The sequence below is a fragment of the Furipterus horrens genome, unplaced genomic scaffold, assembly GCF_987537825.1.
Source record: "Furipterus horrens unplaced genomic scaffold, mFurHor1.1.pri manual_scaffold_15, whole genome shotgun sequence".
Lineage (NCBI taxonomy): Eukaryota > Metazoa > Chordata > Mammalia > Chiroptera > Furipteridae > Furipterus > Furipterus horrens.
The window spans coordinates 9,282,339-9,296,774 of record NW_028327185.1 but is presented as its reverse complement, the minus strand read 5'-3'; the positions used below and the strand labels follow the sequence as shown (position 1 = coordinate 9,296,774).

Here is a 14,436-nt window from a genome sequence, read left to right as displayed (position 1 = left end):
AGTTACCCTCAGGAAATCCAACAGCGGGGGAATTCTCTTTTTAAAAAGGTGCAGACATCAGGACACTTTGGCACTGTAGACGTCTCTTGCTTTGTTGTCACCTTGTGGTGATGAAGGCTTTGCCGGACGTAGCTGTTGGCCCTCAGGTCCCAGCAGAGAAAGAGGAGCCACCTCGTGAGAACCCAGAGACACTCGTCAGCCTTTGATTCCAGCACCAGCCTGTTCTCGCTGCAGAAAGCCGTCACAGCAAGTCTTGGTTTATACCTGCTCCTCCCCGCGGTGCCATCCTGTCTCCAAAACCAGGCACACTTCCGACTTCTTAGGTGAAGCTGTATTATTATTGTTATTTTTTTTTTGTACAGATGTTTCACAGTTGTTATCAAATGCATTCTGTGTACCTTCAGGGACACCTTATAATGTGCTGATTTCGAGACGGAATACGGATCCGGGCTCCTCCCTCGGGGTGGCTGGGTAATGCTGCTCTTGGATTTGAGCGGTCAGCCCACCTCCAAGCAGGTAACCATCACGCTCCCTCCAGTCTGGGCACAAGCAGAGCCCGAGCCTCATGGGGTTACAGCGAGACAGAAGTGGACCGTGCGGGGTGCTTACAGTGTTCCTTGGTTTTCCCTGAGCTAAAAGCAAAGTTTCGCACGTAGCCTTGGAAACAGCTACGGCTCTGCAGGGAGAGTTCCATCAGCTTCCGGGAATCGTACCCAGACTTAGATGGCACTGGGGACTGCGGGCACAGTGGCAGTTATGCCTGTTAGAAGCCAGCAGACTGCGGAGGGCGGAGGAGCAGGGCCTGTACTCCTGGTTCCTAGGAGCGCTGCTCCAACCACACGCTGGTTGTTGACCTTGAAATGATGCTTGCGCCCTTGATACACAGACTCGCTGGCTTTCCCGCCCTTCCCCATGCTCTTCTGGTCCTGGCATCGAGAGCAAGCATTCTCTCCACATCACCACTGAGCTCAGCTACAGAGCTGTCCCCTCGTCTGGGGCAGTGCTTCCTAAACTGTCCCGTGAGAATAAACCTCCTGAGACTCTTGCTAACACGAGGTTCCGGCTTCTGTAGATCTGGGCTGCGGCTCGAGAGTCTGCATTTCTGACAGGCTCCCAGCGGATTGGAAGCTGACGGTTCATGGACTGGAAAGCAAGGGTCTGGTGGAAGGTGAAGACCCAGACCAGGTGCCAGGGCCGGTCGATTCCCACTCTGGCGCCACGGATTGCTGTGGAGCGCAGCAGGTGGAGACCCATTGCAATGGCCTGAGGCAGAGCTCAACTCAGAGGACTCATTAGAATCCCCTGGGGAGCTTCGCAGACCTCCCAAGCCCAGGACCCACTCCAGATCAGTTAGACAAAGCTCCCTAGGGGATGCTAACCTGCAGCCACCCATCCCCCATCCCCCTGCACCTGTCAAAGGCCAGTCTGTTCCCTCGCGTCTGTATGACCTTTCACTCATGATTTCCTCTGTGCTCACGACCTCTGAGTTTTCTTCCTACCCGAGATGTTTTCTCCGGCTGCCGGACTGACGCTCAGCTGGCTCTCACTGTCAGCGCAAACGGAACCAGTGCAAAGCCAGACTCAGGACTCCTCGCTTCCCACAAACAAGCAAAGCCAGCACCTCACAGGGCGAATGGCACCACCATCTCACTGGGTGCTGATGTCCGGAACTGGGTGTCATCCCTGCTTCTTCGTCAGGATCTCAAACTCGATCTTCCAACAACCCCTCCTGTAGGAACAGAAGATTCTAAAATATGTCCCATCACTTACGTTGGTGGCTGCCACTGGCCTGGTGCAAGCCCCCAGGCTTTCTCAGCTGATTGTGGTAGCAGCCCCTTGGGTCTCTGCTCCCCAGCAGTCTGTCCTCTGTACCAAAGCTACAGTTGTCTTTTAAAAATAGGTCCATGACTTCTCCTGAGATGATAAGATCCCTACTTCTTGCCATGGGACAGACCTGTGGCGCTGCCCACACACGTCCCTAGCTACCTCTCCACCCTCTCCCCATTCTTTGTCACACACGGCCACCATCCCAGCTTCTCCGCGTGCCACCACCTTGTCTTCACATGTCATTTCCTCTGCCTGGGATGTCCCTCCCTACACCGGGCCCTTCCTAGCCTTTCTCAGGCATTCATTTATGCAGCTGTGGGAGGATCAGTGCTTCTCATCTCTGTAGAGAAACAACCAGTGGTTTGGGCTTTATCTTCTAACACGTTACAGACCATTAATTGTATAATCTTCAATAAAAAATGGATTATAGAAAAAAAAAAAAAAGGCAGACATAATACAAGTCCCATTTTTTTATTATTTGATTCAACAGCAGTAAAGTTGCATTTCAATAAATAGAAATCCAAAACACTCTTGGATGTTGTGACAAGGTCACAGTTGCTACAACGTGTTCTAAACAGCTACTCTCGACTTCTCTGTTTATTTTGTTGTGGACTCGTGGCAGACCGTTGGGGCACCAGTCCTGGCCTGCCCCCCTGCTGTGAGTGGGCGTGCTCTAGATTTCCGGTTAAGCGCCATCCCCTCCAATCGACTCTTCGCACGCACACCCGGTGCCATTAGCCCAGCTACTCTGCTCCCCGCTGGTCTCCATCATGGCCCAGAGACATTGCGACCTGGAGCAGTTCTCGATCTTGGAGTCAGTCTGTTGCTCAGGTGATGGCGATTTCTCCTGACTCTCTCTGGCGACGGTGCTGCCTGCGGAAGGTGCTCCTGTGCCCACCCCTGCTGTGATTTCGGGGAGGGGAGAAGGACGGGGCAGCTCTTTTCCATCTGCTCTCAGGAAGCGACACCTGATCCTCCGCCGAGGCTGCAGCAGCTTGTAACCTCCAGTTCCAGTTGTAGAACGCAGCCTGCAGATTCAGGGTGGGGTTGCAGACTCAGGTGGGGGAACTGTATTAGGGTTCTCCAGGGAAACAGAACCAATAGACGATTAGGCAGGTAGATAATAAAGAGGTTTTATTTATTTATGTATTTATTTTATTTATTTATTTTATTTTATTTTTTTAAGTAAAGAAAGGCCTATTGATCAGAAAGGCACCAACCGAGAAGATGGGAGACCCACTGAGTGAAGGGTTTTGAGGGGTTGGGGGAACAGACATGTGGAAGCCCTGGTGGGGCAAGTCTTCATTGGGGGGCTTTGGAACTTGGCCATTTATGGTAGAGAGATATCAACACCTGATCGTCCAGAGCCTTTGCTTCTGGATAGTTCAGGTGTTACGTTCCAGCTGTGTCCTGGCCGTTTGGTTCCATGGGGGGGCGGGCTGAGACTTTGGTTCTGGGTGCAGCTGGAGGTCACAGTTCTCCCCTCTGTGCATGCCTCCTCAGCATGACTTGCAGTTCTGGGCTGTTGTTCCTGAAAAGCAACTCAGTATGTTGTTAAACAGGACGGGACGTTTCGAGCTGGCTCTGTGGTCTCAGATCCTCTTTTTGTTGTTCATTCGTCAGTCTTGAGGGAACGAGGGCACCCAGGCCAGGTTCAATTACGAGGGAGGATTCTGTGCATTTTACTCCCCTTATCCGGCTCTTACACCCTCCCACACCCTCCTCTTCCTCGGTGGTGCCTGAGCCTTAGGGGGGGCATTCTGGGTGCTCAGTGTACAAGCAGAGACCACAGCCGTGGTAGAGATAAAAGAATATTTGTTATAGCGATTGGCTGTCATGGTTATGGAGGCCAAGGAGCCCCATAATGTGATGTCTGCACACTGGAGACCCAGAGAAGGCAGGGGTGTGATTCAGTCGGAGTCTGAAGGCCCAAGAACCGAGGGGCTGACATCTGAGGCAGGAGAGGGGGGGGGGGCAGTCGCCATTCAAGCAAAGAGAGTGGATTCGCCCTTCTCCTATAAGTGGGAGACTATAATCGGGGTACTCTTCTTTCAGGAGGTCTAAAATGCAGCCTGTCTGAGTCTAACCAGCTCTCTTATCTATGCCAGACTGGCTGCTATGTAATGCTGGTTAGGCAAAACAGGAAGAGAGGGTGGAGGGATCCTGTTTTCCACCTAGAAATACATCGAGCTCTCCTTCCAACTTCCCTTCAGGCTCTAGGGTTCGTTGACCTTCTCTGCCCTCAGACAGGGGACCCTGGAGCCTGTGTGGACGGAAGGACAGGAGGGCAGCCATGCTCCGACCACACACTGGTGGTGGGCACAGCATGGGTGTCTGCTTCCACTGCCCCCCAAACACAAGGTGGCAGTTGCTGCCTGACCCTGGGGCCCTCAAAATGCCCATCCCCTTCCCCCACCCTGTGTCGTGAACAGCACTCACTGAAGAGGCTGGGAGTCACCGGCAGGGATGATCAGAGGCTGAGAGATGGAGGTGGGACTTGGGTGGGAGAGGCAGCTCTGTATCCCCATCAGGGCATAGAGGGGACTTAAGGGTTAACAGTGTTGCAGGGAAACCCCATCAGTGGAGAGGGTGGTGCTGTTCACCCCCAGAAGAAACCAGCCGGGATGGCAGAGGGTGAGGCGGGAGGCCTAGAGCCCCTGCCTCCAGCCCCGTAGGCATGTGAGCACCGCGGGCCTCCTGAGAGTGAGGCAGCATCTGTCTCCGGAGAAGGCCCCCTGCAGGAATGACCGCAGAGCCAGTGTGCTCCAGAGGGGACGCCTGGCCAGGGGGATACTCCTGACTGGACCGCATTCTTGCTGGGGCACGTCCTGAGGCACGTCCCTCGCGGGTCAGGGATCAGCAGCAGGGACAGCTGGCCCAGGGCAGAGGTGGACCATAAGGATTCGGGGAATCCCAGGCACCGGGGAGCCCTTCCTTCTGCACGCTGCCCAGTAGCTCCACCTTGTGGTTGGGTCCCCAGCTCTAGGCCATAGTAGTACCTGCTGTGGATCCCCTTTGCAAGCCCCTTGCTCTTGGCCTTCGCTCAGTCATCCTCACAGCAGCTCTGGCTAGCGGGGATTGTTTTCCCCGTGTGGCCGATGAGGAAACCGGGGCCAGGGGAGGTAACCTGCCTGAGGTTCTTCGACCAGCGAGGGGCAGACTGGCCTCAAACCCTGACCTCTGCCTCTCCAGCACCACCCGACATCCTGCCTGCTGGGTGGGCAGGGCTGGGCGTTGGGCCAGAGCCGAAGGTGACGGGCAGGGAGAGGTTCCAAGGGGAGGTTCTAGGGGCCTCGAACACATTGTGCCCTGACCTCTCTGCCCTGGGCCACCTCCAGTGTCGTCTGAGTTTCCCTGGCTAAAGCCCCCACAGGACACACCTGCATGGCACCAACATCCTGCCCACCCAGGAGTCTGAGTAGGGGTTCCTGCCGCTGGTAACCTCAGGGGCCCTCAGAGTCCCATTGGCTTTTCCATCACCCACAGAAGCAAGTACGTTATGGTCCCTCCTCTTGGGTGCTAAGGTCCTGCTGTCCCCAACTGCCCGCGTCCGCATGTCAGCTCTGAACGGACCTCTTGCCAGCCTTGTTCGGAATAACCTTCAGACACTCCCGATTCCCAGTGCAGGCACTGAAGTTCAGAGGTCACTCAGTGGGCGAGGTGCTGAGCAGAACTCAGACCCAGGCCTGCCTGCAGCCTGCCTGAGCTCTTGTCCTCCCCTCTTATTGCATCTGGAGAACTTGACCTCCAGTTTTGACCTTGACCTCCAGAACGTGACCTCGAGTTTCTGTTTCCCCATCTCTAACACAAGCGGATAAGACCTACGTTGTGGCGTTGTTAGCAGGATTGGGAAAAGAGTCTGAGATGAGGCTCCCACCCCCATGCCTTGGGATGCCTCCCTCAGGATGGCCCCAGTGAGCAGGGGCCCCATCTTGTTGTCTGGTCTCAGTGGGCACATGTGGCTGCCAGCTAGTACAACTGCCATGCTTTTCCGAGGCCTTCCAGAAGCTGGCATGGAACAGGCAGCTCCCCCTGCGTGTGGGTGAGCTGGGAGGGCACCTGAGGTTCCACAGTGGCTGGGTGTTTGGGTACCCCGGAGGGGGCTCAAAAGCTAATTCTTTCTCTCTTTGTGTGTATATATTTTGGTCAGAGTGCTCAGTGGTTTCCACAGGCGTGGGTTTGAAACCAGCCTTGGCGGAGATTGTACTTTGATTGTTTCTTTGTGGTATGAGATGAACCAGCACAAACCCCACTAGAGCGTCCTTCGGACACAGAGACAGACCAGTTCTTACGTTGCAATCCAGAGTTGGGCTCAAGAAAGGAAACTGAAAACCACTTTTTTTTCTTTCCCTAACGTCATAGATATTGGGGTCAGAAAAACTAAAACATCATCGAGGGTAGAATAAGCTTCCATTTAACAGAGGAGAAAAATCAAGGCTTAAATTGGTTCAGGGACCGTGTGACGTCACTCAGAGTGTTGGTGGCAGAACCAAGCTCCCCCCCACCCCAAGAGCTGCTCACGCCTCATGGGTCAGGCCACCTGGGAGTGGGCTGAGCCAGCAGAATCGCTGCATATTTGTCACCAGCCAGACCCCAGCAAGGCATTTGGGAATCAGGTTAGTGACGCGGCCTGGGGCTTTGGACAGTCCTAAATGACTACCATAGCCACAGCAATAGGTTTGGGGTAGCAGTTCCTTTCAGTGAATATTTTGTCCATAACATAAATATCTTAGTTTTGTTTACTGCCTTGTCTAGCACATAATACCACGCGTTATTAATAGAATAGCTTAATGCTGTCTATTACATAGGCCCACGCTTTGCAATGTACTCTTTACAAACCTCTCTTTTACAATGTATCTTATAAGACCATGTGAGAACAGCATGTGCTGACTTTGGCAGGCTTCCCATGAAAATGCAGAAGGAGGGACTGTCCCCAGGACAACTCGCTAGTCTGGGGGTGAATGTGTTAGCACGTCTGAAAGAAATGTGGTCTCCTGGCCCAACCTATGTTGTGAGGCCTTCGCCCAGGGTGAGCACGTGGTTCTGAAACTCTTATTCTCCCCAACTGCCCAAGTTTGCCCGCTACCTCCCATGGTGAGTCACGGCGATTTCATCTGCCACCCGCGGCCTTGCGATCGCTACAACCATGGCACTGTGGTCGAGTTCTACTGCGACCCCGGCTACAGCCTCACCAGCGATTACAAGTACATCACCTGCCAGTACGGGGAGTGGTTTCCTTCTTATCAAGTCTACTGCATCAAGTCAGGTGAGCGCGCGAGGGCCCTGCGCGGCTGGGGGGCCCAGGGTCCACGGCAGTGATGCTGAGGTGGGTAAGACATGCTCTCACTCACACAAACGCAGGCCGTGTGCAACCTTATGTGCTTCCTAGTTAGTAACAAGTTCCCAGCAAAGCAACCTCACCACCAGTCTCAGGGCACCCGGGTAGTGGCCCCGCGACAGAGACCCGAGCAGCAGCGACCCCCGCCCACTGTCTCCTGCCCACTCGCCCTGGTATTCTGCACGTGTGCCCATGGCCACATGCCTGAGCAGTGGGGATGGCTGCACACCTGTCTACTGAGCTCCTGAGCCAGGGAGGGCAGGAGGCAATGGCAGCCACAGAGGCGAAGTATAAGAGACAGTGTGGCTTATGTCAAAAGGACAGGACTCTATTTTGGAAGGGTCAACCTTGCACCCCACCCCCCCTTACCTGGCAGACGTGCCAGCCACAGAGAGGCACGGCCTTCTGGCATTCTGGGCCTTCTTCACCCCACCCCGCAGTCTTTTCCAGAACACTCACAAAGACCTTTAGCTCAGCTCCCCTGCCCCTGCTCCTGGTCCATCGCAGGACATGTCATCTCCAGGGGAGAGAGACCCCTCTTTCCTTCTCTGCCCAAGAAGCAGGTACTTTATTTAGCCCCGTGCCTGGCTCTCACCAGGGTCTGGAATGTGAACCTGCAGGTCTACCTTCAACCTGGCAGAGACCCCACGGGGCACAGGTTTTAGTTGCTATGGGATCCTGATGCACATGATGAGCGGGTCCTGGGACACACACCCGCAGCCAACGGGCACGTGGGAACCTTGGCGCCTGTCACAGTCTGGGAGCCTCATATGCCCCTTGGTTCTCTCTCGGCAGAGCAAACGTGGCCCAGCACCCACGAGACCCTCCTGACCACGTGGAAGATCGTGGCGTTCACGGCGACCAGTGTCCTGCTGGTGCTGCTGCTCGTCATCCTGGCCCGGATGTTCCAGACCAAGTTCAAGGCCCACTTCCCCCCCAGGTCAGTACCACCCACAGCCACCCATCGGGCTCAATGCAGTTACCTAGAGCAGCAGAGAGAAGAGGGCGCTGGGCCTTGATGAGCGCAGAGTTGGGGTTCTCAGGGAGAATGCAGGGAGGGCTAAATGCTTTCCTGGGACGTTTGGGGGGTGCCTGGGGATCAGAGTACCAAGCTGGAGATAGACCTCATTTCCCTCTTTCTCTCCCTGACCCCACCTGCTGTGAGCCTGTGTCTCCCTTCTTCCCCAGACAGATGGTCCTCGAGGGGCATCTTCGGTGTGGGAGGGAAGCACAGAGTCAGTGCTGCACCCCATGCCTGTCCCCCAGGGGTGCCATATCCATTGCCACCTACATGCGTGTGGCCCTGGAGCTATATCCCTTGGAGCATCCAGTCCACAGGGAGGATAGGAACTAGAGAGGAGACATGGCCAAACATGTGTGACCCAGCCGAGGTCCAGGAACGGTGTGACATCTCAGGAAAGGATTTTGATGGGGCATCAGGATAGGGCTGCCCCTCCTCCTTGGCTGCACAGATGAGCCTGGGTGGGTGTCTTCATCCTCCCTGCTGTCAACCACAAAGAGGAGACTGTCACACTCCCTCACAGGTGCCTCCCAGTGCCACCAGCACCCCTTGGGACAAAGAAGTGCCCCCCAGCTCTGCTGCCAGCAGATCACTGTTCAGGGCACCAAACATCACAGGACATGAGCCAGGCTTCTCACTGAGGAATCATCACTTCCTTGGATTCTGTACCCCTGCCAGTCCTCCCCTTTTGGGACCTTATGCATCAGAAAAGGCCACTCGTTTTCGCCCACAGGGACAGACAAATCCCCAGGGTCGTGCCTGCTGCCTCCTGGAGAGAGAATAGTGCTGAGTGGAGAAAGAGGCTGCCGTGAGCTAGGTCTGGGGGCCACCTGTCCCCCTCACCAGGCCCAGCACATGTCACTGCCATTCTAGTGCTGGAGCAAAGCTTTGCCAACGTGCCAGAACCTTCCTCTTAAACCTGCAATCCGCTCTCTCGGTCCTCAGCGTTATTATTTATGCATCAAGGGAGCATGTGCTATCATTGAGCAATTACATTACCTAAAAAAAGGCCCGAGGAGTACAAAGAGAAAACTAAACTACATACTGTGATTTATGGTACATTGGAGTCTGTTAAAGTGGCCCAGAGAGCTATTTTTCTACATCCTCTTGGAAGAAAAGTTATATTGACTGAATATTAAGATTTTTTTTATCCTCACCGAAGATATGTTTGCTGATTTGAGAGAGAGAGGGAAACATTGATGTGAGAAACACCAATTGGTTGCCTTCCGTAGCGCCCTGACCGGGGATCACACCTGAAACCTTTTGGTGTACAGGATGCTGCTCCAACAAACTGAGCAACCCAGCCAGGACTAGATTTTTTAAACTGTTCCCCCAAACTCTTCCACTTGATTTTTTAAAAATCCCTTAAGTAACATCACCTGATATTATGTTTTAATTGTTTTAGAAAAGTTGGGTTCATTTATCCAAGTAGATGATAAGATTCTCAAGGCCAAGGCCACAGTGGTTTTTCTCCAGGTCCCACAGGGTCGACACTAAAGAGATGCTTGAAGGCTGTGTTGGTGGAAGCTGAGTGTCATGGCTGGGACATGGGGGCAAGGGGAGAGGCTGGCCATTTATCGGCCGCACTGGTTACTTTAGGTGAGCAGGAGCAGAGAGTGGGGGTTGGGCAGGGCTGGGGCTTTGGCTCCACCTGGGCTCAGATTCACTGGACTCAGATTGCAGGGTGATGGGAGGCAAAGGGGCAGGGCCAGGAGCTGTGTGGGTGCCACGTAACGGACCGCCTGCAGGGATGACAGACCATATGCCCACTCCCAGGATCCCTTGCGGCAGGCAGCACACTGTAGCTTATGTTCAACTGGCCCCTGGGCCAGGAGGTGGAAGTGAGTCCAACATAACTTGAATCAGGTGGTGAGATGATGCTCAGAACCTTCCTCTTTTCTCCTGTTGCTGTTTTCCTGTCTTGACTAAAAATTAGTGATAAGAATCACTGGGGCTAGTGTTTCCCTATGGGCACGTAGAGTCCCAAGTTTCCTATACTCATAATGGTGTTATTCTGTTACCAGCAGCCTTCCTGAGGGACACGGTGGAGGCACACTGACTCTCAGTGGGAATGGGCCTCATGATCCCCTGCCCACGAGGTTATGGCCATAAGGCCAAACCCGGAGGTCAAAGAGGGAGGAAGGAAGCATGGGGAGAGAGCAGAGAGGACAGGCAGGAGGGCACAAGACCGGAGAAGAAGCCCCTGCTCCCCTGAGTGGTTGTGATGACAATGCCATCTGCCAGAGGTGGCCCGGACAGGAGGCTGGTTCTTTGCACCATGTCCGTGCAGGGCTCTGCTGCCTGTCATGGGCCCTGAGGACCTCAGCTGCGGTGGGGGCCACTGGTGACTCCATTCCTTGGGTGGCATGTCACTCTGACATGTTGGCACTGCTTTTTCTTGCACAGGGGGCCTCCCAGGAGTTCCAGCAGTGACCCTGACTTCGTGGTGGTGGACGGCGTGCCCGTCATGCTCCCGTCCTACGACGAGGCTGTGAGTGGCGGCGTGAGTGCCTTAGGCCCTGGGTACCTGGCCGCTGTGGGCCAGGGCTGCCCCTTACCCGTGGATGACCAGAGCCCCCCAGCATACCCCGGCTCAGGGGACACGGACACAGCCCCGGGGGAGTCAGAAACCTGTGACAGCGTCTCGGGCTCGTCCGAGCTGCTGCAGAGTCTGTATTCATCTCCCGTGTGCCAAGGGGGCGCCTGCCCTGCTTCTGACAGCCCTGACTCAGTTGCCCGCGCGGCAGGGGAAGTGGCCTCCGCCAGCCCAGGCATCGACATTGCAGACGGTAAGTGTTCGCCCCCAGGCCTGAGCGCTCTGGCACACACCTCCGCACCCCGCGCCCAGCATCTTCGAGCCAGCACGGAGCAGAATCAATCTGTTTCCCTCCCACTCAGCTTAAGTTGCTTCTTGCTCTCTCTGCGTGCAGAGGCCACGGGCAAGGCCAATTAGCAGGAGGAGTGATCATCATTTCACAGATGCGGAGCCCGTTAACAGAAAGGGCACGGAGCCATCCAGAGCAGAGAGGCTCCAGTGGCCGATTCTTGGTTTTCATAGCATCTTTATGATCCAGGATGCTTTTCTGCTTTATCCCATAATTAGGCAGGACTTCTCAAAGTGGCGCCTGGCATGAGGGTAGCACACAGGCGGGCCAGGAGGAAAGACCCAAATACGTGCAGTGGGGCCCGGGTCCGGGCGTGGGCCCGGAGAACTGCTGTGTCCATGCAGGTTATTTTTACCAGGCAGAGGTAGAATATGTATGTCTGCCTGTCACAGGAAAGGCAGCCTGTAGCTCATGGTAAAGTAGGAAAAATGCATCAGACTACAGAGGGCTGTTTCCCTGGGGAGGGGCCCCAGCTCCACTTCTTTTCAGATGAGACACTAATTCCAGCTTGTAGCAACAGTAAGTGGCAGTAATGATGTGGAAACAGGGGTCTCCGGGTTCCTGCCGAGTTCCTTTTCTGCATTTCCTGCTGCCTCTCTGCACCTGAATTTGTCACCTCTTGGTTTGTATGACCATTCGGGACAATGGTTAAAATCTAACATCTTAGCTTTTAGGAGCTGCGGCTGATAATTCCCAGCAAACAGATGTTATATGGAGGAGTCAGCTTTTTTATTATTATTATTATTATTAACTGGTATGTGGAGGTTAATGTCTTCTTCTCCTCACTGAGTTCAGGAATCATAGCTGTCCTAATAGAGCTTGTAATCACAGACCGTTGGGGTGTTTTCGGTGGACTAAACTAACCATCTCTTCTTTCACAGAGATCCCTCTAATGGAAGAAGACCCATAGTCAGGCCAAGTCCCAATGACTCGACTGTCCCTTCAGGAACGGGGACCTTGTACCTTGGGGTGAGACCATGGGAGGACAGAGCGTGGGGCATGAGGGACGTGTTCAATTTGTCTACACGGGGACAGTAGCTCACATCGTACATCATGAACTCAACACTGGGTGACAAACACGGACAAACTGTGGTGGCACATCTTTAAAAGGGGACATGAGGATTTGCCAAGACCAAGGGGAACCCCCTGTGTGGGCCTGGGGGAAGGCGTCCAGAGTGTTTCGTGCTGGGGAACACGAGGCAGTTCCACGCACATGCCACTGAATCCTGCGTCCCATTGACTTAAGTCATGAGTTCTACCTGCCTCCTCTGAAAGCATGTCACATTGTGTAAATTTGCTCCCCAAATCTGCTTCGAACTGTCTCCGGATTCCGAGTTAGGCTGGATCAGCCTGTGCGGGAGTCTGGGGTTCGGGCAGGAAGAGCAGCAGAGCACCCCCTCGAGGCTCCCAAAGAGAAGGCTCTCCTACGACCTTGGGACCATCTTCCCCCACTGTACTCAAACGCAAGACGGAAGCGGGATGTGGCAGTCCCAGCGACAAAGGAAAGACTCGGGCCGACTCTGCTTTCTGGAAATTTCTTCAAAAAGTAGAGTTCGTGTACTCTGTGCTGTCCTTTGGTGAATAGCGTCAGTATCTGTGTTCATGGTCTAGCACCTGGATTTTCAGCACTGGATAAATCCCGTGACTTTACACATGGTCCGAATGTGTTCACATACATCTCATGGTAGAGAAGGTGATCAAGGTAGTGTTCTGTTGCGACATTTTTAAAAAGTTCCACTTGACAATTTATCTCCTATGATGAGAGTTGTCCTCACTCCCAAACTCAGCCATATTTTATTTTCCAAAACAGAAATTGTTTCTGTAAACACATTCCTCCTCCAAAAAAAGTATGAAGTTAGGTTTTTGTCCCCTGCAAAGTCCGGCCTCCCAGCCCAAAGACAGCTCTGCCCTCCCACTTCCAGGGCCTCTGGCTGCTCCCAGGGCCCACTGGGTGTTGTTCCTAAGAAAATGATGATTAAAAATATCTCCAAGTCCTAGAGTGTCTCTTCAAATACCTGTTGCTATGTGGAGCTGCTTCCTTTCCTCCTCTGGGTTTTAGATAAATATGAACAAAACTCTGATCCATACAATTGCTATGCTGATAGCGCCGTGAGAGCTGGAAGTATGATCAAAGCCTGTTTTTTTCTCAACACAGACTGATTAAAAACTTAAAAGAAAATGTCAGTTTGAAGCGTGACTTTAATAGTGGAGTGGAGTCGGGTGGGCAGGGCAGTGGCAGTGATCGTGGGTGACAGAGGTGACGCATCGGGCTAGAACCAGGGACTAGACGAGGGGATGGGAAGTGCCAGTCCAGCTCCGTGCCCTTGGCAGTGAGTGGCTGGGCCAGCAGCACCGCCTGCTGGGCATGGGGGTAGCAGGCAGTGTTTAATAATTATAACTGTTCACGGGTGGCCTCATCTGCCACCGGCGCAGCTTTGTACCGCAAGCCCCGTAGGAGGAGATGGTTTTCACAGGTGTTTGCGCTTAAACACCACCTTGGCCGCTCATAGAGAGATGCATCCCTGTCAGGCCAGGTCTCCAGTCTTCCCCATGTCTACCCCCATCTTCCCTCCCAGGCCCCCTAAATGGAGGGCAGGTCTCTGAGATGACCAGGTAAGTGCTTCATCTCCCACCAGACAGGTGGGAAGAGGCTTGTCTCCAGGCCTGGCCTCATCTGCTTCCAGAAACCCTTCACCCCAGGGTGGGTAGCAGCAGTGTGCTGCCGAGTACACACACGGGTGTCTGTCTAGCCCCCACGCATGAGAGACGGGCACCACATACGTCCAGGTATTTTGTGTCAATGTCGTCCTAAGGATCGAGGCTGGTAGAATACACCTGCCCAGTGGCCCAGTCGTCAGACAATGTCTCACCAAGTCACCAGGATCTTCCCCTCGGTCCCTTTAATTTGTGGGCATGCACGGATATTATTTGTGGTGACTTATTTTCATTTTTTTCATTTTAATGAGCTGAGGTGGCAGAAAAGAATCTCATGATGCCCTAAGCAGGTCTTGATTTGGACTTTTTATTCATTTCCAAGTCTCGGGAGGCACTCTGAGAATGAACGGAATGGATCTTTCTCAAACTTCCTCAGGAATTGGGAGGTATGAGAGCATGGTGGCCTATTGTGAATTGTGCCCAGAGGCGTGGTGTGGAGAGGTGACCTTCCCTGACAAAGGTGCTTCCTGCTCTGGGGAGGGAGGCACCTTCAGGACCCAGGTTGGGAGCCCAGGAGCCTGCAGTAGAGAACCCGAGGGTGCTGTCTGCAACTTCAGCCTGAGGTGTTTGCATAAGCAGGTATTTCAAGGAACCACCCAGGGGCAGTTTTCTGGCTGATGGGCTCCTGTCACAGGCCCAGTGGAAGTCAC

The 14,436-nt window shown here is 54.0% G+C and overlaps 1 protein-coding gene across 1 annotated transcript in view; it reads left to right on the top strand.

Annotated features, from left to right (window-relative positions):
- The window catches only part of SUSD4 (sushi domain containing 4), an 82,990-nt gene extending 70,506 nt beyond the window's left edge, over window positions 1–12,484 (top strand). The window contains exons 6-9 of the mRNA XM_090263386.1: window positions 6,902–7,093; window positions 7,961–8,105; window positions 10,593–10,975; window positions 11,953–12,484. Of these exons, the coding sequence (XP_090119512.1) occupies window positions 6,902–7,093; window positions 7,961–8,105; window positions 10,593–10,975; window positions 11,953–11,981 (749 nt within the window). The 3' untranslated portion in view covers window positions 11,982–12,484. The remainder of the gene's footprint in view (window positions 1–6,901; window positions 7,094–7,960; window positions 8,106–10,592; window positions 10,976–11,952) is intronic.
- The last annotated feature ends 1,952 nt before the right edge of the window (window positions 12,485–14,436 follow it).